Source organism: Dicentrarchus labrax, unplaced genomic scaffold, assembly GCF_905237075.1.
Source record: "Dicentrarchus labrax unplaced genomic scaffold, dlabrax2021, whole genome shotgun sequence".
Taxonomy (NCBI): domain Eukaryota; kingdom Metazoa; phylum Chordata; class Actinopteri; family Moronidae; genus Dicentrarchus; species Dicentrarchus labrax.
The window spans coordinates 5,672,532-5,696,558 of record NW_026136704.1 but is presented as its reverse complement, the minus strand read 5'-3'; the positions used below and the strand labels follow the sequence as shown (position 1 = coordinate 5,696,558).

The 24,027-nt window shown below is 39.7% G+C and overlaps 2 protein-coding genes across 7 annotated transcripts in view; both read right to left on the bottom strand.

Moving 5' to 3' along the window:
- Positions 1–1,859: 1,859 nt before the first annotated feature.
- Positions 1,860–13,653, bottom strand: si:ch211-167j9.5 (tyrosine kinase receptor Cad96Ca). 2 transcript variants are annotated; one of them, XM_051398836.1, is made up of 12 exons: positions 13,412–13,653; positions 13,067–13,140; positions 12,870–12,963; positions 10,675–10,879; positions 10,128–10,266; positions 7,857–7,955; positions 7,543–7,703; positions 7,308–7,445; positions 5,504–5,612; positions 5,122–5,221; positions 3,642–3,741; positions 1,860–2,498 (listed from the first exon to the last, which is right to left on the bottom strand). In XM_051398836.1, exons 2-12 carry the CDS (start codon positions 13,098–13,100, stop codon positions 2,385–2,387), a joined length of 1,293 nt encoding a protein of 430 aa, XP_051254796.1. In that variant the 5' UTR covers positions 13,101–13,140; positions 13,412–13,653; the 3' UTR covers positions 1,860–2,384. The 2 variants fall into 2 exon arrangements, with proteins under 2 accessions (XP_051254796.1, XP_051254795.1); XM_051398835.1 differs by having other exon boundaries at positions 5,504–5,615; positions 13,412–13,650.
- Positions 13,654–15,143: 1,490 nt separating this feature from the next.
- usp32 (ubiquitin specific peptidase 32) overlaps positions 15,144–24,027 on the bottom strand; it is a 63,672-nt gene continuing 54,788 nt past the window's right edge. For all 5 annotated transcript variants that reach the window (XM_051398065.1, XM_051398070.1, XM_051398066.1 and 2 more), the window contains exons 28-34: positions 23,661–23,747; positions 23,239–23,359; positions 21,084–21,275; positions 20,722–20,947; positions 20,076–20,509; positions 19,900–19,992; positions 15,144–19,211 (exon numbers count right to left, since the gene is read on the bottom strand). In XM_051398065.1, the coding sequence (XP_051254025.1) occupies positions 19,038–19,211; positions 19,900–19,992; positions 20,076–20,509; positions 20,722–20,947; positions 21,084–21,275; positions 23,239–23,359; positions 23,661–23,747 (1,327 nt within the window). In that variant the 3' untranslated portion in view covers positions 15,144–19,037. The remainder of the gene's footprint in view (positions 19,212–19,899; positions 19,993–20,075; positions 20,510–20,721; positions 20,948–21,083; positions 21,276–23,238; positions 23,360–23,660; positions 23,748–24,027) is intronic.

Below are 24,027 nucleotides of genomic sequence, written 5' to 3'. Positions count from 1 at the left end.
ATTATCTTGAGCTGCACTCTACAATGTGATTTTCTTTTCTTCCTTTTGGACTTCCTTGTCTTCTGTTTCCTCATCTGACACTACTTTAATATTCTGAGTCATATTTAGAGGCAGATCCTCTGTCCCACTGTCTTCAAGTGCCTCTGTATTATGTGTTTCATCCTCATTATTTAGTTCCTGATCCATAATCAGATCCCTCACTCCATTCCGATTCTTGGTCCATATGACCCACAGCCAATGACCATTTTTCTTCATATCTTGAGCAAATAGGTGTACAGATAGTTCAGACCAGATCTGGGAAGAATAAGCTGTATCTCTGTTTGTTATGTTAAAACTTGTCATTGCTCTGACCACAGCTTCTTTTCCCCCCTACCACTGCCCATAGGTCTTTCCTCTTTCCTCTGTTTCCTTTTTTTACTCTTCCCATTGTCTTCAAATAGTCCCAACCCTAGGTAAAGGGGAAAAGGGAAAAGCTAAAACCTTGAATTAAAAATGTGTATGCCAGTGATAATCAATTATATGTTTTACATGTGCTTGAAAACCTGGGGTAGAAGTTGAGGTGTATGAAGACTTTTATCTATATCCATATCTATATCAACGTCCCTAATTAATTATGTCAGTTATATTTCAACACATGGCTAAAGACTGGAGCACTTCATGTCTCTTTCTTTTAGTATGCTATATATAAAATAATACATTTGTTTGGCTCTTAAATTGACAAACATTTAATTTAATCATTACGCACAACCTAAAATTTCAAATTTCAAATTCTGAACATCTATATAGGCATAGTAAAAAAAAGATCAAAGATTACTCACATATAACCAAGGAAAGATTGTGGTGGTAAACTGCCAAAGCTATCCAAGGCAGAAAAATTGCAAAGTAATCCAAAGGCAAAAGGTTCTGCAGTAAAGACTGAAATCTGATGGCTGCAAGCAGAGCTTAATTGACAGTGGCTCCTGATTGGACGGTAAGAGGTCAACTTGGGGTGATCATTTAGTTGCAGTCTGCCATGCACTTAATTTCTGCAACAGGTTGGTCAAGTCTGTATGTTTTAAATATGCTATATAAATAAACTAAATAAACATCACCAGGAACGTACAAATGATGTGTACAGTGATTTTGGTGGCACTGCAGTTCATAATTATTGAGTTATTGATTATTTATCCCAATAAAAATTCCCCCAAAATATACAAGAGTGTTTTATTGTGAAAATAACAGTTGTAGTATCACCAGGAGGGTGTGAATGATGTGTACAGTGATTCTAGTGAGGCTACAATATATGACAGTACAGTTATTGAACATCTTTTGTGATATCTCTTTTCGTTATTGAAAATTGTTGACGGTCCCTGCGCACTCGTCTCACAGCCGGGTGTTCATAGAGATCAGTGTTATTGGAGCAGTGCAGAGGAAGACTCGTTTTGATGAAGATGAGGTTGTAGCTCGTTGTGTGCTTTACTACGGTTGGAAAGAAGCATCGGCTGTGTTTTAAAAATGTCCCGATTATGAGTTATTGATGCGGGAAGTGCGAATCTGTGAATATATTGTCAACTTTACTGTAGTTATGGACTCAATGAAAATCAGTAATAAAAAAATAGATTTAGAATGTAAAAGAAAAGTAATAAAAATGCTTTTAAAAGGTCCAGTGTGTAACATTTAGGAACTATTGTCAGAAATACAATATAATCTTCATAGGTATGTTTTCATTAGTGTATAATCAGCTGAAAATAAGAATAAAATTACCTTAGAATGAGCTGTTTTTATCTACAGAGGGACCTGCCTCTTCCATGGAGTCATGGAGCCATTTTGACCGCCATGTTTCTACAGTAGGCCAGAATGGACAAACCAAACACTTGCTCTAGATGGGATCTTTTCTTTTTTCGTTTATTTTGCAAGATATGAATGGTATTCAGTTCACCTGCCCTTTAATAATAAATAAGTAAACACGTGACATTTTTTTTTAGAAAGCAAACATGTATAGAGCTTTTGTGCTGCTTTTTATTTTTTAACAATATATATTATAATAATGCACATCATATATAACATTTGTGTTTTAATTAAGTTATCAAAATTGATTTAAAAAATAAAGAAAATCAGAAACACTGAACATGATTAATTTACACTGCCAAACAAGAAAATACAAATACATAATTTTTAACCATACAAGTAACATTATGCTACTTTTTATTATGTACTTATTTTTTTATTATTTACTTTTTCTCCCTGTTGAGTTGTTTGTGTCGTCATCTTTCGGTTGCTGTATTGGAAACAGCATTTGAAAGACCAGTACAGATAAATGTCACGCAAAAAGTTGTATATTGTTTTAAATACACTTTACACTCATTTTCAGAATACTGCTTGATCCGGCGTCTTGGTATATTTATTTAGATGGGACTTTGATCATCCAAGGTTATGCTGGCTGCTCGTAGACATTTAGCTTCATGATATTCAGCCTCATCTTTCACCAAAAGCTGCGGACTCTCAACATCCACATAATCCTGCAAAAAAGAGGACAAAAAAGTTGATGTTCAACCACAACGACATATTCATAAATGTTTGGCCAACAAAAAGTTGTTTGGTTGGTTCCACATTTTAATAGCCAAACAATGAACATAAAGTTGTTCTGCCTACAGAAACCTCGACCCCACTGTTTGCAGGGGTGGATCTAGAGAAATATTCATGGGGTGTCCAGAGGGTGGCATGGAAACTTTGAGGGGTGGCAGAAATATCTGCTGATTTAATCACAAACAATCTCATATATCAATAGTGGAAAGCAGATTAGTAAAGCAGTCAATAGAAATATCTAAAGGTGGCATTAGAAATGAATACATTGTTTTATATTTAAATCTTTTTTGAAATACATGTCTTTATTCATTAAACTTAAGCCTGTTCCTCAGTTTAAAACATGGCCGTAACAGATCATTAAATTAATTAGTTTTTAGTTTAAAAATTCATTTAAATTAATTTGTTAAATTAGTCACCAAACTTGCGTGGCCAGGCTTTTCCACCCGTGTCTATTAGGAGCATTACAGCAGTGAGCTTTTAAGATGAACAAGCATAGTTTAAAAATAATGAACAAATTGCACTAAAACCACAGAATAATGACTTCCTGGCATCTCTAAAAATATGTTGTAATACATAAACTCAGTTGCAGCTTTATTAAGTACACCTGTACAGTCTAATGTAATCCAACTGTTCTGTCATAAAGGCCACTTTTATGTTGCCTATAATGTTATTTGCATCTTTTGCTACACTGTCCCAGAGGTGTTCATTAGATTATACTTTTGAGCATTGAGGTCACAGTTGATGATGCTGTTGTTCTGGACTGCATTATATGGGTGAAACAATGTCATCCAAAACAGAACATTTTACACTTTTAAAGTAAGAATTTATGGCAGAGCTGTTATTGCATTGCATTGCAAGTAAAGCAGCCACTAAGTGTATAATATGACTGATCCAGTATGTAAAGTCATATGCCTTAACGCGCTAACCTAAAGTAGCCTAAGACTGTTTTTGGGACCTTGAAGGTCACATTAAGATTCTCACAAATTACAACAAGGAAAGCATGGAAAAGATGATGATTTAATAACGTAACCTTTAAAATATCAATAATGAATCATGTAAAGCAAGCTGTTCCTTACTGCATCGTTTTCAATGACGTTCTCCAGCATGCGGACAATGTCTGTGAACGAGGGCCTCAGAGTGTACGGCTCCAGCCAGCAATCTTGCATGACATGAAGTCTGTGGGGTTTAAACATTTCAAGGGATTCATCATCTTCTGAATGGTACAAAAGGTATTTCCACCCAAATAGAAAGAAATAAAACACAGTGGGAAACACTTTTTGTGTGAGTGCTGGACAAAGCCTTATGGTTCGATCCCCAGTCAGGGCAGCTTTGCTTGTGGTCGCCACAGGTGCTCCTGGTTGCACTACTGAAGGTGGCTGATTGGACGTGACTTACTGCTGTCACATAACTGTCCAGCTCACACAGGTGTGTGCTGTTTGCCGTCAAATCTGAGCGTTCAAATATTTCTTTCTTTTCTGTGTATATTACCAAATTGAAACACTGTGTACATGTTGCTTTTATGTGTATCACTGTTTATACCCGTTCTTAATTATGTTAAAGCTCCAGTCAGTAACTTTAATAAAATTTTTTTTCATATTTGCTGAAAATTTCACTATATCCTGGCAGTAGAAAATGAGACAGATAATGTGTGAAACAATCAGGTTCCTCTGGCTCCTCCTAGTGCTCCTAATGGTATTTACAAGAATCCACTGGGCCTGAATGAAAACAACCAATCAAAGTCAAGAAACATAGCTGATTGTTGAATCTCAGTCCCAGGGCGTCAAATACAGACGCTCTGGGACTCTGGGAATGAGACTCAACAATCAACTACACCAATCAGCCATAACATTGTGAGCACTGACTGAAGTGAATAACACTGATTATCTGGTTACCATGGCTCCTGTCAGTGGGTGGGATATATTAGGCAGCAAGTGAACATTGTGTCCTCAAAGTTGAAAAATGACTTTGACAAGGGCCACATTGTGATGGCTGGACGACTGGGTCGGAGCATTTCCAGAACTGCAGCTCTTGTGGGCGTTTCCCATGTGCATATGTAAAATAATCAATTTGAAGACGTTATCGTGGGCTCTGATGGGCATTTTTTCAAATTTGGATGAAAATGATGTCCTGTGTCATTAGCTTCTGTGCAGCGTGCACCTTGTTGATTAAACATCGCCAGTCAAATCCCAGCTATGCAAGAAAATGTGCAACATTGCTGCCCAGCATTCACACGCATGTCAAGTGTCAAGTTGCAGCATGTCTTCTGGACATCTTGGACACATAGAGGATGGGAGCACCCTGGTAGCTGAATGGTTACTGCGCATGCCACATAAGTGCAGGTCAGTTCCTTCTGAGGACCTTTGTTGCATGTCATACCCTCTCCTCTCACACTTTTTCTGTCTGCCTTTTAGCTGTCAAAATCCAGTCCATTAAACAATAAAGTGTACAATTGCAGATAACACGATATACAAGATATTCAACAGCTGCTTGTCAAATGTAGATTTTGAAAAATAAATGAGACGAATATGTTTTGGGTAATTGTCAGTTTTCACTTACATTTCTGGTCTGCAGCCTTCAGGGTTTGTGTTCTTATGACCAATACAGATGTGGTACACCACTGCTTCTGATGTCTCCAGGTCTGGATATGGCAGTGTACCTGAACATGTAATATTTTTTAAGCCACATGTTACATACAGAGAAGTAAAACAAACCTAATTCACAGTTTGTACCAAAAAAACATGTTTTTCTACTCAAGGTCTTTAGTTACATGGTATATTTTTATTTCATGCTTTCAATTGTTTTGTAAAAACCGGCATCCCCACACTGTGGACATCATCATGATAACATATGTCAGAGTTTCACAAATAAACTAATACCCTATTTTACTTAATTTGACCAGTTTTCAGTTTATATGTCATTACCTGAGCTGCCAACTCACCAAATGTCTGCATCTCCCACAGGACGATGCCAAATGCCCACACGTCTCCTTTGAAGCTGTAATAGTTGTTCTTGAAGTACTCAGGTGGGTACCAGCGCAGAGGCACACGCTGCTGCACAAGTTACACACAATGGAAAATGTGATTTTACATGTGACATATAAAAACTTACACCACAGACCAATAAGTAAAGTGTTTAATATTTTAAACTATTTGAGACATCAGCATTACTATAAATAAATATACAAATGTATGTATATATACATAAATATATATGTGTGTATATATATAAATACACGTATATATGTATATATAAATAAACTAATGAGCTCATGGTGGAAATTATGAGTGAATTTGTGTTTTTAATGACACTGTTATTGCTGGTCGTTCTCTAAATCAATCTGAAACTGTTATTTCCTGTTGCAAAGGATGTTGCTAAATCCCCCTCAACACACACACACACACACACACACACACACACACACACACACACACACACACACAAATACAGAATATAGATCATTTTTCAATCAGAAGTTGTTTAAAACCATTTTCAGTTAAAGGACTTGCACTGTCTGTCTGCAGTATACGGTTGCCAAATGTAAGTTTCATGACACTGGCACTTCATAGAAAACACTTACACTTTAAACGTCACACACCATTACCAAATGTTAACTGTGTGGAATTATAAGATAGAATAATAAGATGTAACAAAAATGTTTTCTAATGTGGCACAAGATTCTTTTGCCAAAACAAATCAGCATGTGACTTTTCTATGGTCAATTATCCAAGGTTTTTAAAATAGCCATAAAGCAGTTCAGCTGATTTGTTTGCAGTTTAATGGCTGGCAGAAATGTATGTTTGTATGTATGTATGTATGTATGTATGTATATATGAGATTTAAAACATTAATATAGCAGCAACAACTATTAGCTATGTAAAGATACAGGGAAGTCATGGTGTCCTGAGCAGAGAAAGATGTCACACTCCCTCTGCCTCTGTAGCTATCACAGCCTCTCTGTGGTTTGTTTACAGAGCTGGTCTGTTGCATGCATGTTAGTCCCTCCATTTCCAACAGAGTAGAACGACTGAAACTGCTGTTTTTCTCATCTATGGCTGAGTTAAGGATTTACGTTGACAAACCAGAGTTGGTGATTGTTGGAACAGTGGAAACATTAACATAGATGGTTTAAGTGAGTTTCATTTTGTTTCTGTCCACTGTGAATGAAGTTACAAAATTACAATGATAGGTGCAAGGTAAAATGACTCTTTGTCTATGGAGTCTGGTGGAGAGTGATAGTGATATTACGGCTGTTTCTGGTTATACAGAAGGTCTATCTCTGTAGGGATCCTTTCCATAATGTTGTCAAACACATAGAATAACAATCTGAACCTGTCAGTGGCAAAAACATCACAGAAAAATCACTTTAGTGGACGTATCTGTTAACGTTAAATGGCAGCCATAGCAGCCCGTTTCAAGGATTCAAGGTTATTTTATTGTCATTTAAAACGTAAGTTTGTAGAATAGAAAAGTTGGTGATTATTGGAAAGACTGTGGAAAAGCTAATAAAGATGGTTTAGTCAGTGGTCAGTGGAGTCTGGTTGGCCTTAGTGCCGATTGTTTTGGTCTGAGATGCTGGTGCTATGGTGCAACATCTACTGGCAAGTGAATTTCATATACCCTTTAAATATATGAAAACTCAAATTAAGTCACAATTTGGATATAGTTATTATCATACAACAACTCCTGGGAAAACTAAAATCCCAACAATGTCACTGTGCATGTGTGTGTTGAGACTGTCTCACCCGTGGGTTTCTCCAGCGGCTGCTGCGGCGGCTGGTCATGCGTGTTAAGTCTCGGGCCAGGCCAAACTCTGCCAATTTCACCTCCCAGGGAAACTTATTGACCATGACGTTCCTCAGAGCCAAGTCACAGTGCAGGATCTGCAGGGGAGACCACCGCTCAGCATGGATCTCTCTAATAAATCATCATTAATCAACCTGCAGCTGAGTACTTCATAACAGCCTGTTATATTGTTACCATTTTGGAGCGCAGGTGCTGCATGGCCAGAGCAATGTGGTAAGAGGCGATGGTGAGGAGGCTCTGCAGCTCAGGGTCTGCACTCAGGTGGACTCTGTTGGTCTGCAGGAAGGTCCTCAGAGTGCCATAGCTCACATACTCCAGGATCAGAATGTAAGGCTCTGCCCAAGTGAATACACAGAGAGAGGATGGGGTCTTACAGAAAGGTACATAAACAAGGTTTCACTCTTATCTCTCAACCAGGAGCGCTGTAGAACAGGATCATGGTTTCATTCTTTCAGAGGTATAACAGTGTGTGTATTAACGTCTCTCACCCTCAGTGGTGTTCCAGTCCAGTATCTGGAGGATGTTCTTGTGGTGCACCAGTTTCCTCATAATGGAAACTTCTGTGTCCACATGCTTGGATCGGACACCTCAAGGTAAAAAAAAGAGAGAAAAATGATACCAAACTTTAAAAAATCTTGATTAAAGAATCCACGAAGACAACCCCAATTCAACTGAAATCTGAAATGTGAAGGTGCAGGATTTGTGGAATTAGTAGTTTATTTTATGAATTATACCGTGTAACGGTTCCAACACTGTCAACACCCTGTCAAAAGTAATGACCTCATTTCCCTCAGTTGTCTATGATTGACAGACCATAGATCAAGCATTTTCCGTTGTGACTACTATAATGCACATGTGTGCTGCTGATTCTGGATAAACAGTACAGTTTGGTCAGGTTGAGATTTTTTGTTGGCTGTTCACATTATTTGTTAAACGTAGCCCATATCAGATTCCAGATTGAACAGGGTCTGAACTGAACCACATGATGATCTATAGTGGTATAAAAGTTCTGATATGACGGTTCACGCTGAGGTCACACTGCAGAAAATCAGACTTTCACCACCACATATGAAAGACAGACACTTCAAAATGAAAGGGTGGTAATTAATTACTGTTAATGATATACTGTATATGCACTTGCACATTTTGATACATGTAAAACAACTCAATCCACATTTTAAATACACTTCATTGTCATCTGTTAAATACAATTGTTGTTATGACCTTGACTCATGAACAGATAGTTGAAGATCCAGTTCAGCCAAACTACAAGAAAACTCAGTTGGTATCCAGTTATTTTGGTATCTTATTAAGTTTTAAGATTTCTACTAAAGAAATAGTCCTCATGAAAACTGTTCTGTTTCTTGCTGTTGCTGTTCTTGCTGTTTTTGAAATATAATATCATTTTTAATACTGTAAGCACCATAAATGAAACTGAACTCACCTTTGGCTCAAAATAAATTTCGCCAGAAGGGCACATCTAAAAACAGTGTTTTCATGTGGAAAAAAAAGCCACAGCTCTGGCTGAGTGTAGAAGAGGAAGGAGAGGTGGGCCGGGCATTTGTAGGTTCATATTTTCCTTCACACTAACTTACCGCAGTATCACATCCTAAACAGTGCTGTTGTTAATGTCATTTGATTCTCTAATTCAGACCAATGTTAAAAACATTCTGCATTCAACTGTGGGTAATGTTGTGCTACTTAACTGTAGTTTGCTGTGCTTCAGTTCAGCTGCTTTAGTCCTGGTTATCAGTTTTAATCAGTGTAAACCAGCAGCAGCCCTATTTAATTTGTCAGTTACAGTACAATATTTACTTTCCTTTTAGCTCTGCTTTGGTCTCCACTAATTCCTAATAAAACCCTTTTTCTTTAGCAGCTAAATGCTCTCCACCATCACCAGTGAGCTGCTTACTTTGTCTGTTGTTGGGTACAGGGCAGGTAGTGTCCAGAGGGGTTTAAGAGCTTCTCTTGCTTAAAACTTAAAGCTGCCTGCTGCTGCTGGAAATGATGCTTATTTGTGGGCTGGAAAAACCAAAACAACAAGCTGAAACATGCTAAAACGTTACTCAGAACTGAGGGGAACTGCAGAATCGGGTAGTAATTCTCTGAGTTTGTTTGTTTGCAGAAAGAAAACAATTTTCATTTTACCCATAATAACAGCCGGTTTAAGAAAGAAGCTGAACTCATTTTGTGTTGATTCTGGCGACCTCTCTGGACAAAAGCGGTAATATTCCAACTTCCTTGTTTTACTGATTTCATAATCACTTTTTATTGGCCAGGTATGTGCACACATACAAGGAATTTGATTCCGGTTTTACGTTGCTCTCAATGTACGGGGAATCAACCAAATCTGGTGGCATGCATTAAGAATAACTATTTAGAAATAGCTTCTCACTGATGGTCTTGTTTGCTTATGTAGGCTAATGTAGGATAATCTGTGAAAAAATCAGGTCCCTCTGGCTCCTCCTAGTGCTCTGAATGCATTAGAAAGAATCCATCAGGCTCAAACAAAAACAACCAATCAGAGCCGAGAAAGATAAAAAGATGCTTCGGGTTAATGGCTTGAAGATATTTGGTTGTCTCATCCCCAGCATCAATATTTGTTAGCACCTCTCTTACTTAGGCTTCACTTCACTGAAAGCCACATAAATTGTGCTTGCTGCCTCTGCCCCATGACTTTTATCTCAACAACTGACTTATTTCTGCCTCACTCACTTAAAGAATTGCTTGTTGGTCTAAACCTTTAGACGAGTATGTACCTTCCTTGCTGATCTTGCAGGTGAACATATTGTGGCCTTTACATGTCCCTCTGGTCATCCTAGCCTGGTAGAAGACGCCCTCCTTCCCCGCTTTGATCAGCTGCAGCAGGTTCAGGTCTGACTTGGTGAAACGAGGATCCTTAAACAAATACCGTTAGAGGTGACTTGGCAGAGCCGAACAGCAGTGGGTTAGGGGTCAGGAGACTGAGAGGACATGCCACCATCTACTAGAGCAAACTTACAAACTCGTTCTCTGATTTTTAATCTGAATCTGATTTTGGTTCTGTCTTTGGATGCAGTGACAATTATTTGGCACAAAAGAGACATGATCGGCACTAACAGTTAAATCCACACTGGTGAGATGACACAGATAGAGCACATGTCACACGTACAGTTAATGTTTAGTTTGGCCTATCTTGCATGTTTGATTTCCTCTGCTGCTTCAAATGACTGCGGACGGAAATCAAACATCCCTAATATGGGTCAAATATCTGACAGCAGGAAGTATTTCTCTCTGTATCACGTGACGGCAGTGTGTCAGTGGTACCTGCTGCAGGCTTTTCCACAACCTCCTGGAGGGGGACCTGATTGTGCTGCTCTGCTGCAAGGGAGCTTGGGAAGGAGGATCCTCCTCCTCCCTCTCTGCTGGGACCAGCCTCAAGGGCATCATGGGAGCTTCCAGCCGAGGAAGAGCACCCAGCAACAACTTGCTCCCCTCCAGTTGTCGAATGGTCTGGACCAAAGAGCGATATCTGAAAGAAAACGCAGAGTAAATTGTAGAACACATTACATGTACATGTACAAGGTCTGAGGGAGAAAGATTCCAGTGAAAGCTTGAAGCAGATAACCTGACACGCTGGATGGGTTGTGACACAGAACCATTTGAGAAGTTGTTGAAACTGTTTGGTGCTTTCAAAAAATACTCTGCAGGTGATTGGATGAACTATCTGTCTATCAGTGTCTATCACAGGCGAACTTCAACCAGTCAGATCAACAGACTATATAATGTAGTCAAACTCTTACTGAAGCCAGTTGGGAGAAGAACTTCTTTTCCATCGGGAAAAGCCTTCAGTGCCGTTCTTTTCTCTTCTTTTAATGAAAACATACTCTCCAGATGTGATAGAACTGATGCTAGCATCTACTCCTCTACTTCTATGGACCATCGTTGTTTTGGAACCAACACAAGCGTCTGGCAGTCTGGCAGGAAGGATTTTCGCATAATTTTGTGATTTTGCTAATGCAGCTGCAAGGTAACAAGGTCTGTTTATCTATGAAAAATAAAAGCTGGAGTGGGTAATGTTTCTGCATGTTTGAACATAAAGGCTAAAGAACATACTTCATAAGAAATTTAGGAATCTATTTCTTACACTGAATGAAAATAAAACAAGAATAACAGTTTAGGCCTACTTGCTAGCAGCTCCATAAAAATCTGTTCCTCTAGCCCAGTGGTACTTTGAGCTAAATGTTAATATTAGCAAACTAATATGCTAATATTTAGCATGTTATAATATCTATATGTTTGCTAATTAGCACTAAACTCAAGGTGCAGCTGAAGCAGATGTAACAATGTCTGTACTAACTTTCATGGCAAATAATTGTTGAAAACTTTCCACCTGTTGGTGGCTCTAAGGGAGAAACCAGGAGATTGACAGAATGATCATCTGGGTCATGAATGTCAATATCAAATTTTATGGCAATCCTTCCAATAGTTAAAGATTTCAGTTTGGACTAAAGTGGTGGACATTTAATATTGCCATCCCTAATGCCTAACATTGCTAGGCCAATGTGAATGATGGGTTGCAGTACCATTGAGCCTGATCTTGTGAAAACTTCACACTAATTTAGTGTGAAAAAAATATACTTAATGATTCAAATCACTGAAACACAGACCAAGACCGTAACCCAAACTCTGTGGTGACAATTTCATTTGACAACAAAACTAAAAGTGAATAGAGTAGAATGCAACCTTATTTTCCACCAGAGTGGACAAAAACACAAAAGCGAGGGCATTCTGCACAGAGCCTAAATGATACTAAAAGGAAGAACCCACCACAACCACAGCCTGTTCACCCTGCTGCTGTCTGGCAAGCGATACAGAAGTATCCGCTGCCGTATCGACAGACTTCCGAGCAGCTTCTACTGTCAGACAGTGACACTCCCAAATTCATCCTCAGCACTCCAAAATGTAAAATTGTCTGACTTATTATTATTCAGCCATCTACAGTATATCATTTTTGTATGTGACGTTTGTTTCTGTGAGTAGCCTTATGGGACTACAACTTAGTCTCATCATACAACTAAGATTAAGTCAGCCTGTGGTGAATTTTTGCAGAAATCTTTTAACGGCAGACATTTTGACAACGCAGAAAAACCACAAGTGTAAATAAAAAATATGAATAATGGAATAATGGCTGCATTCCATTTGCAGATATTTGGCTTATTATTATTACGCCTGTGCTGATGCCTTCGATAACAACATTGGTCTGCTGCATAAAGGTCTATTATTGTGAAAACTAAGTTTTTCTAATAACTGAAACAGGTAATAGGATATCTGGAAGTACTAATTCAAAGACAACTGCCTGGATTTAGTCTTGAATATGTTACACTGTTTTCAGATAATATATATATAAAATATATATATTTTATACACAAATCTCACATAGTGCAACTTTAACAAATCAAATGACTCTGAGGACAGATCGTATAGTTAATTACTTGTGAAATCATTTCAGCCTCTCTTACTTTCTGAGACACACGATCCCCAGCAGTGTGAACACCAGGATGGTGAATGCGAGGGCCCCAATGAGGATGTAGACAAGCAGGTTCAGGGGCTCACCTGAAAGAGCCAACAGGATCAAAACAGTCAGCTCCAACATGCTCTCCATAATGTATTCAAGACGACTGGATGTAAATCTTACCTGTGAAACCCGATAGCTCACCTTGACACATTCCTTTGGTGGTGTTACTACTCATTGTGTTGTCTGCTCAGCACGAGTCACAATATCACCTCAGTCTGTAAGGTGATATTGTAGTATTTGAAATCAGTGATCCAAACAAAGGCTGACATTAATGTTTAATCACAAATCAAACATATGGGTCTTTCTTTAAATGTATTGCTTACACGAGGAAGATATATAATAATGTTTTAGAAGTCTGGTGTGAGAACAGAGCTACGGCTGTTTCTGTCAAAGCAGAAGCCCACAATAATAAGAACACACAGGAAGAGCCACATTAAGCTCATACATTCACATTTAATGCTCTATTACAAATTAAAACAGCCATACCTGTGTTTTCTGATGAACAGCTTGATAAAGTCCATCCTCCACTGATCAGAAACCAACTGGAGGAGTTGAGTCGAAGCGGCCTGCGGCTCTGTGCTCTTTATTCGGTTTTGAGTTGATCTAACCCTCAGAGAACTCAACCATGTGTTGTCTCAACCTCCAGCCTGTCTGTATTGTCTCCAGCAGGAGCTCTCATTGTGCGTCAACCACAACACAAGAAGAGGAAATGAACAGAAGCAGCTGGTGGTTTGAGCTGCATCACACTCATACACACTATTCTGCATTAGCGTCACTGCGCTGAATGCTAAACTAGGCTCAGCTCGCCCAGATGTCCAAACTTAGCTGCAGTGGGCAGTGATAAAATAAAGTGAGCACCAATCACTGATTATATTTTTGGAGATTTAGATTTAGAGATTTAGATGAAATTAAACTGTTTAATAAGGAACATGGATCGAATTGAGTGGTTTCATCTAAATAATTTTTTACCAAACGTACCCAAAAATCACATTTATTGAATGTCTATGAGAAATAAAGAGAGAAACAAACTTAAATGGATGTTTTTCAAAAACATTCAACCCTCATTTTGATGTATCGACAGGATTATTGTGGTATTCAGATGTAGTAAAAATTCAGTAAAAATAGCAGTAAAAGCAGGCTGTGTAAAATACATTAAGTAAAAGTGGATTGAGAATTATTCATTACTAAAATATATAACAAGTAGAACAAGAACACTGACTGACTGGTACTCCTTTTGTAGAGGTGCCCATGTGTTACATTTATATATTTTATTACTGCACCATCATTACATTTGGATAATAATGTGTAAGCAGCATTTAATGCAGCTGGTCCAGGTGGAGTTAATTTTAATTTAATTTGATTTATTAAACATCTACACATAATCGTACGAGTGAAAAAAATAAAAAATCTCTGGTCCACAGTTCTTCAAAAGTGTAAATTGGTGTAAAATAAATCAAGTAAAGTACAAGTACCTCAAAATGTACCGAAGTACAGTACTTCAGTAAAAGTTACTGGATGGACTTGGTAGTCCATTTCAACTAACATGTCTGTCAAGGTTAGATAAGAGGTGAAGAGGAAAAGCCCCCTGCATAGGACAGAAATATCTGTCAGTTGCAGCGTTTGATTCTGGGAACTTTCTGCAGAGACCCTGCATGTGGTTACCTCTTTCCTCTGCAGCCTCACTGCAGCACAATGTTACTTTACATGAAAGGAGGAAGATGACGAATGGAACTATTTTAAACAAGACCTGAGTCTGCTGCCGTGTACCAGGTCTAGGCACAGCAGTGCTTTGAGCTAAATGCTGTCACTATGGCAACACACTCATGAGGATGTTAACATGTTGCTGTTATGGGTAAATTGTTGTGGGTATAATTTGCTAGCACATCTGATGCATGTCATTAGGAATGTCATTAGATTTAGACAACAGGGATTCAAATAGACCAAATTACAATTGAATCATGCTCTGAGCAGCTCCAACGTAACAACTGTGCTGTACACCAGGTTGAATACGACTGGAGGTTTTAGTCAGCTGGTAGCCAAGCAGCAGATGAAGGAAGCAACCGATGCTAATCAGTTGAAGTGTGACTTCAGTGTGGATATCTTTAGCCTGGACCAAAGTGGTGGAGTCGACCGACCTCCATTACCATTACACCACGAGTGTGACTAAAAGCAAAATCAGCATTACTCCGGATACAAATAAAAACACAATCTGGTGATGTCATTTCCTCTGCAGAATTTAATTTGTTGCTTGGGTATTTTGTTACAGATCAACAGTATCACTCCATATACAACTACAAGTACAGTATTTTGTACAGTTCATATTCAAATACATAGTTTTCATTGGCTTATTTACAAAACACATTTTTTTTTATGTACATGTTTTCATGTCAGTGCAATGTCACTCTCTTTCAACAAACACGTTACAAAAAAAAGTTCTTTAAATTAACAACTCTGGTTCAGATCTGACAGAAATGAACTTAAATAAAAAGAGGCTACAGACAGCGACAGACAGCTCAGTAGTAGATTGCACTGCCTGCCAACACTCTATTCTTCAGGGGGTGGGGGCAGTAGGCGGGGCTTCTGGGGAGAGGGAGGGACTTACGATATTATCCCTGTGGTTCAAGGGATTGTGTTTGCCCAATTTCAGCGCCAAAGTTCGGTTCTTTTGGGCAGAAAATCTTTGTTCCTGGATTACGAAAATTGTGCTGAAATTAACCCCAACTTTAACTGGTATTTTTCTTGTACAGTTTAAGCTACAGGTGCGGCAAGCTTAGCATCACACAAGTAGTCATTTCAGGGACATTCACAGCCAAAAAAAAAAAAAAAAAAGAAAGTTGACAGCTATTGCACCTTTACATGAAGCAAACATTACAAAGTGGGTTCTCAAGAGACAAATCCTTAGGAAAACTTTCCCTTTGATCCATGTCAAGACGTTTCAAACACGGACACAAACGGGACATCGTCTACAACTCGGTGCAATGGCAGGAGGGTGGAGGAAAAGAAAGAGCTGAGCAAGCAAACATAAATAGCACTCGTGTACATTTCCATTTGTTCAACAAACGTACTCTGCAAAGGAAAATAAACTTTCATTCAGTGACAAATACATCCATAATGACGCCTTCTCCTCATAAATACAGCAGCTAAAAAGGGGGTGAGCACAGAGATTCATCTCCTGTCGTGTAGAAGACAGAGTGGGGGAATCGTGGGGAACCGTCTGCTGTCTGTTCACAGTGATTAGACCGAGCCCCGCGCACGAGGAGCTCCACGCGTGCTGCTACACACCAGACACGAAGCTCTGCTGCTGGACTCCACAGCAAAACACGGGTTTGTTCTTTTCAAACTAACCTCAACAGTCACATCAAGTAGCCAAACCGTCGGATAAAATGAGAAACACAATTCAGAATCGACATGAAACCAATATTTAGACTCGGCACGCGGAAAACAAATGATGATCTAAATGTTGGGTCCAGTGATGTAGTGAAGATTTACAGATCTGACAACAGTCCAGACACATACTGTAGCTCTCAACAGAAGAGACTTAAAGCATCTGATATCAGAGGGTCTATTTATGTGGGCAGAAGCTTTGGTAACACTTTATAGTACAGGCCTGAACTGTAGAGTTTTATAGCATTTGTTTATTTACAGAGAAATTTCTATAAAACAGTCCAAATCTAACTTAAATAATAGATCATTATTCATGCATTATCAATTTAATATTGGAAACACATCTTGAAATGTGTGCATGTTGCCAAATTACACTAGCAAGTAACTGGAATTAATTAGTTGGACACGTACCAACACTGGCTCCATTCGCTCTGTAACTGCTACAGAATTACACTATTCTTTCTAGAAATGGCTTTAATGACTTTGTGGTTGCACATTACTTCCATTGCTGGGTCTATTAATCCACTAGGGGGCCCCAGGGCCTAAATGGAGCTGTGGGCCCCAACCCATGGGATACAATGTTATATTTAGCAGTTAGTTTATTGTTAATTAATCTAACATTCATTTATTTAGGAATATGCACCATATAAGTACAATATCAAGTGAAATACTAAAAGCACTAAAACCAGATTTAGTCACAAGGCCCCGTAATAATACAGGGCCTTAATATTTGGTATAACTGAAGGACGGTCCATATTACCAAACCCATTGGCAATTTGTTAAACTAGCTGTGGAGCCTGAGAGTCTGGGACCTGGTAATCCAGCTTTAAGACCTGTAAAATCAAGTGTTACTGAGGCTTCTGCAGACATTTAGCAGGGGGTCCTCGTAACATTCACCACAAGGTGCATGTCAGCGCTTTATTTACGGTAACGTAAAGATGTGTTATGATAGACCTTTAAAGAGTAACTTAATGCCCCCTGAAAATCTGGTTTTCGCTGACTGTCAGTAGTTTCACCTATCAGCTTGCTGCAATGATGTACAGGTGTACTCCAGGACACTGTGACATCACTGCTGGGTGTGGTTAAATCTTGTGTGTCTCCAGAGGGAGATGTGTGAAGTGAAGATTAATGTCCTCAATTCAAGTTGCAATGTGGGTAATGTAGGCGCCAGGTTTTGATGAAGAAGAATAATGTGTGGAATAAAAAAAGACAATATCTCTGGTTCTGCTGCATCAAATTTGATGCCTTTTTTTGTTGGACTGTCCATTGTGTGTCTGACAGTGTGATAAAAGTGCAATGCTAAATCAGTGGAGTACTCTTTTAAGTTACTCTTTAAATAACAATGTTAAAAGGACAGGTAAAATCATTTTGTAATCCCTAATGTTCCAACTTTTTCTGGTTTCTTATTGGGGAGGGTGTGAACATCAGTATTAACAGTTGAGTTTGAATCACAACAGCTGAGAATTGCAGCAGGTGACAGGACAAGCTTTGAGATAAATATCCATTCCTGACCTGAAGTGGCTCCTGAAACCTGCCTTCAGAAAATAAAAATCAAAAAAAAAAAAATCACAACAATAAAATGTTATAAAACAACGCATTTGCGGGAAAAAAAACAAAAAAAAAAACATATACTGTATTATTCTTTAAGCGTCTCTTTGTTGAAATCATGGCACCTGTCCTAAACAAACCAAAGACTCACTGAAGCTTTCCCAGAAGTTATGAGTACACACAGGCCAACATTGCACAAATCACCACTGATATTTGGCAGCTGTGGGATGAAACACAGTTTGGGCAAAAATGCCTAATTTCCTGTCCACATCGGGACCTGTGTGAGTGTCCTACAAAAGGCGTGGAAACATTTTTTGGGGGGGAAGTTTCCTGAAATGTGTGTACCACGACTCCTACACTGGAAGGAAGCATTTTTAATTATTATTATTAATACTGACACAGACTTTTAGGGTAGAGTTGGCTGACAGACTGCGTGAAGCGATGAGGTAGCATATGACTAACGTTTTCCCTAGTGACACTATCGCTAATAAAATCTTTTGACAACCTTTTTTTGTCACGGTATCCGATATACTAGATACCAAATTTCAACATCATGTTGACCCGTGGCATCAAATATGACACAAACAGGCTCTTTAACTGTTGGGCTCCATTAACACTTGGCATTTAAAACTCAATCAGTATCCAATCATTGGCCTTGCATTTACACCTGGAGTTCATTCTGTGGTCTCAGTGTTTTCCTTCTTCGGGTCAGACATCCAGGCTCAGATCACATGACCACTCCAGGTGTAAATGTTGTTTTTTCGTTCTGACATCACAAGTGATAAATGCGCAATAACAAAGCAACATCACTTCATGACTTGGCCGTACTGGCATACATTCAGAAATGCGTTAGTATGCAAGTATATGTTACATGTGTGTTATGGCGAGGGTTGTTCACATGAAGGGGTGGGGGGGTGGGGGTGGGGGGGTTGTTTCATTAGGCTCAGCAAAGTGCACCAGTTTAGTGCTTTTCACCAGGGCTTCATCGTTGTCCTGGCAAACCTTTGCACTAATCCATGTTTGCGATCAAGTGTAGAAAGTGCTGCGACGCAAGACAGAGAGCACAGTCTGACTCTAGTCATTAGCAGTTTGTGAGAATTCTTCAGAACGATCTGAACGTCTGGTGCTTCCTGCTCAGAGCAGCAGGTTGTAGTGCTGGCTGATGGAAGACGAGGTGCCATCACTGGAGGACACAGTATTTCTTGTAGTCGGACTCAAAGTCTTCATCCATGCTACTGGTGTCGGCCATCTTCTTGCCGTCGATCTTTGGCAGGAACTGGGAGTAGTCGACTCCCTGCTGCTCGTAGAAGAGGATGTAGGCCGAGTCGGTGTCGATCTCCTCAGAGTGCACTTCCTGGAGGAAATAAAAGCAACACAGAGGTCATGTGATTGATCTTGTTAAGATCATGTCAATGAACCTGTTGTTGTGTTTATTATCAGAGACAATGTCTTTCAACATTGCACACAGATTTAACGTGTGTTGGCATGCATCCACCACTAGATGCCTCTAACACTGGACATAATGGCTCTTATTTGAGGCAACATGCTCAATAGCAGCACCCTGACTCTGTTTGACATGAAAGGAACTGAACCTAATTTAGTATCATTGGTAAAACCTACATTTACCCTACTATTTTATTTGAAAATGGCTGCTGTGAAAAAGGTCTATGGTACAGGAACATCTGGGACATGACTCGCTCAGTGGATGATTCAGCCCTGAAAGCTACTGTTTCCAGTTCCACAAAATAATTTAGTTAGCTTCTATCTTTCAACATCATATCTTGGCTGTGGAGGGTGGTTAGGCATGAGGGACTGACAAACATGCAGTTAAATCCAGTGCTTACAATTTTGCTCCTGTATTGCCTGGTTTTAGAAAGCTGTTAGTGGGTGGGGTTTATCAAGCAGTCGATGCAAGAGTCCAAAGGGGATACTATTTATAGGCACTGTGTAAGGGTGTCATACTGTTTGTTTGGCCAGTTACCCATGGCAATAATCAAAATATAGTAATGAAAGCCGTGGAAATAGAATAAGATGCGTCTTACCTTACAGCTGCTGTCATTGTAACAGTACCATTTCTCATTGGGGTTTTTGGCATATGTCACATAGTGGCCTCCTCCCATGATTCCTGAATGGCACTGAAGAGATAAAGCAGAAAAATATTTTAGACTTGTTTCAAAGCCTATTGAGAGAGCCTATCAGAAAATCTACAACTACTTACTGATATTGCATAGAGGTTGTAGATGGCGTCCAGACACATGTTGTCTCTGTGCTGTAGCAGTGAATTATCAGGGTCCATGCTACTCTCTGTGCTGCAGTCTGAGCTCAGCCCGTTGCTGTCACCGTTCACCAGTACCACGTCACAGTGGCTGCTGGACGCCTCAGTGCTGAGCGACAATTCCGACACTATCGGCTCTTCTGATCCTGCCTCGTTCCCCTCTGTGTCCGCCTGCGGTGCACCGTCCCGTGGCTCGGCCTCAGGATTAGCTGCTCCATCCAGGTTCTCCTTGCTGTTGGAGAGGCGGTTTCTGCTTCCCAGCTGGGGCAGGCGTAGCCGGCCTGGTCTGCGCCCTCCGCTGCTGGTCTTAGGGCTGCCGGAGGGGCTGCCGGTCCGGCTGAGAGAAGGCGCCGACTTCCTGCCAGAGGCGGGGGAGGCTGTTGGGAAACCACAAGGTTAAATACACTTCCTCTGCAACTGGGCTTCGGCTCAGCTATACCACAGTCTATTTTGTTTTGCATGCTGTCATGCTCTTAATCATCAGACACCAAATGAAAGAACAGAGGAAGATGCACAGGTCTCTTGTGAATGTGGTTAAAGTGTGTGCACGAGTGGATTGCAATATCAGGCTTAAATCAACATGTGGTACCTTTGGGGAGATTGCAGAAGCCGGCGGGGGCAGAGATAGAGGACAGGTTGTCTTCTCCAACCCTCAGCAGATCCTCGCTCTCGCTGCGGGAGTGGAGGCAGTGCTGCTCCAGGTCTCTGGGAGCCAGGAAGGCGCTGGGGTCAAAATTTTCCCGCGGGAACTTAACAATCTTTTGCGACTTGATCCAGCGGCCGTTCACAAACTGGAAGCGCTTCAGGTGGACAATCTGAACAAGAAATATAAACACATCACACATACTGTGTTGTCCTAACAATAAATACTACTGAACAGCACATGTGGAACTCCTGTCCCTGTGAGGCCAGAGCTCAGATCTGACACAGACTCAGAAGAGAGCCACTGACCAGAACGGGTGGCAGCCTCCAGAGGTCCAGCTTCTTGGTAGCCAGTCGGTGAGTCTTGCACTTGGAACAGTAGTAGAGCTCATCCTCGCCCAGCTCTTCCTCGCTGGTGAAGGCCTTCAGACAGCTGTCCAGGCTGATGGGCTCAGCCTGGGCCCGACGGGACTGCTCCACACTGCAGTGCTCCTCCACGATCTGCAGGGAGACCATGATGGTGAGTGCGATGATGATGCATTCACTGTCCTACTTTTTGTCTAACTTTTCGCAAAGGTGCAACCCGTGTAAAAACCAAGTTCGAGTTTCAGAGGACACCACCTAATGCTATCATTTTGTCATTTCTTCAGTTTCAGTTTTTAAAAAAGGTTTACTGTCGCGGTTTAAAAAATACATAAAAATGACAAAGATAACAAATAATTTACAGCGCAGAGAGGCAGGAACCCTGGTGGGCTTTTATTCCTCCATCTGAAGTAAAACTTTTACAGTTATAAAAACATAAGATTAACATACAGAAAATAATATACATGAACATAATATAAATAATATACAGACTACATAAAATTGATGCCAAATTGTATGTGTTACAGCTACAAAAAAGTTTTTGAAGCATTTTGTAACATTTCACACAGGAAAAGCTTTTTGCCAAGTTGGAAAAGTTATTCCGTATTTTGGAATCTTATCGAAAAATGTACCTCTGCAAGAGAGAAATTTAGACGAAGATCTGAAGATTGACAACTTAAGTAGCTGTATGCGAGTACTGTTTTTAAGCTGTATTTTGCTGCTATATAACCAGCTCTGTTCAGCACAAAGCTGCAGTTGATGCTAGGCCAGCCATGATAACTACGTTTGTTGACCAATTGTCTTAGAGACAATTGCAATAAACAATATTATTGTAATTTTAAGAAGATTTTATGCCACTGATATAATGGTGAGCATAATAATGTAAGTGCACCCTTTCAAAAAGCAGTGAACTTTTAATTCTAAAGAATATGCAGACATTGCAATTGGGAAAAGATATGAAAATATCCTAAATAAATAAAACATAAATAAAACCACACAACCAAAACAACATATAAAATGGGTTTTTTGGGGTCTGTTAACAAAAACTGAACTAAATTTTCAACATTTGGCACAGAGGTCAGCTATGGAGTCATTCCTTCCTTAACAGGCAATACAGTAATGGCAGGGCAAACCCTGCTGCTTATTCTGGCATCATGTTGGCTAAAATGTTGGTGATATTCTTAACATACCGATATCATTCATAATAAAATCTTCTTACGACAGGCATACCTGAAGCAGCACTTTTAGCAGAAAAGGTGAAGTAATTCAGGGGCAGAATAAATCAGCTGATTGAAGTAAGCATTAAGCAGCTCACTGCTAACTCTGTGTGGTCAAACTCTGAACTACAGCAGGTTGTGTTTAGCATCTCATCTTATTACTTACTTATCTCACTTAGCTTTTATCTCACAATTGACACAATAACGCAAGCAGAAAGTGAACCACAGTGATAAAGTTATAACCTTGGAACCTGTGCGGGAAAGGAAATCTGTCTAAATGTCAGTAGGCCGCAGGGCAGAGGGACAGCAGCAGTGTAACTGACTCAGCAGACAGTCAGAGGCTCACTCTTACTTCTTACATACTGACAAGATCATCTCATTTTTAGGCTCAGTTACTTTCCAGCAGGTTATTTTGGTTGTCTACAGTTATCAACTATAGTACAAAGGAGGCATAAAACTAAAAACAGTGCTAGTGACAAATACTGTATATCCTCCATTACACTGAAGGAAAGAAAAACTGTGCACGTATGTTTGTAAGGATTGCACTTTCCTTTATGTGGAGGACAGGGAAATGTGGTGAATGGCTGATAATTAACACTGTGTAATGTATTGCTATAGCTTGTATGTCGAGATAATTATAAAATGGACAGGATGTATGAAAAAAAGGAAAGAAAAAGAAAACACACAAAATTGTGACTTTCATTTTTTGTAGAAATAGCTCTACTGCTCTACATTTCACTTTGTTTGGGGAGAGTCTATCTAGTGCCCCCAGCGTGGGAGGGAGAGAGACAGTGTGTGTGTGTGTGTGTGTGTGTGTGTGTGTGTGTGTGTGTTTTTTTTTTGTTTTTGTGTGTGTGTGTGTTGTGTGTGTGTGTGTGTTTTACCCTCTCCTGGGAGGTCTGGTAGCGGAGGTGCAGGGCGGTGGGGTCCCAGTCCACAGCTATATAAGCATTTCCTACAGACGCTCTGTCCTCTGCACACTCTATTGTACAGCCTCGACAGAACCTGGAGAAACACAGACAGGTACAGGTGGAAGCCATACATTATTAACATTCACAGCATACAAACAAAACAGAAATGTGCATCACTCTGAATGTCATTTTTAGTCTTTGTGTCATTTGATCATTCTGATCCATGTTTGTGCACAGACAAAGAGAAGAAGAGTTTTCCTTATTTATATATATATATATATATATATATTTAATATTTTGATCATACATTTTTACATTAAATGTGTGCTCTAATCAAATATGACAAACTTATGACAATCTTATATCAAAATCTGTACAATGTCTCTCAGTCTTACCTGTACCAGGGACACCAGGCACATGAGTTGCCGTCCTTTCCCACAACCCGTAAAGTGAAGGGGTACTGGTAGCCCATACTGTCATCACTGCAGGTTAAAAGACAAAGAAATGAATTCAAGAATCATGTTCCTCATGCACACTGTCGATGTGGATATCATTGTTTGAAACTTTTTCTTTGCCTCTCCACAGTCAAGGTGTGAGGAGTACTACTAATAGTTTTATTCTTGCATTGGGCACTTTTGGCTTTTGGTGGAACCCAGAGTAAACTATTCTGAACAAAGGAATGGATCAGGCTTCAGACAGCAGATACTGATTAGCCCTGATTCCTGATTGTGAGGATCAGCTCAGGCCATTCCTAATCATCAT

Bases quoted from the DNA above. Each gene is read 5' to 3' on its own strand.
- si:ch211-167j9.5 (XM_051398835.1), bottom strand. From the start codon at position 13,100: ATGAGTAGTAACACCACCAAAGGAATGTGTCAAG. The intron at 7,956-10,127 runs GTACATACTCGT...TTTTACCTTGAG, and splicing joins CTGCAAGATCAGCAAGGAAG to GTGTCCGATCCAAGCATGTG. The intron at 5,222-5,503 runs GTGAGTTGGCAG...TTACATGTTCAG, and splicing joins GTGGGAGATGCAGACATTTG to GTACACTGCCATATCCAGAC.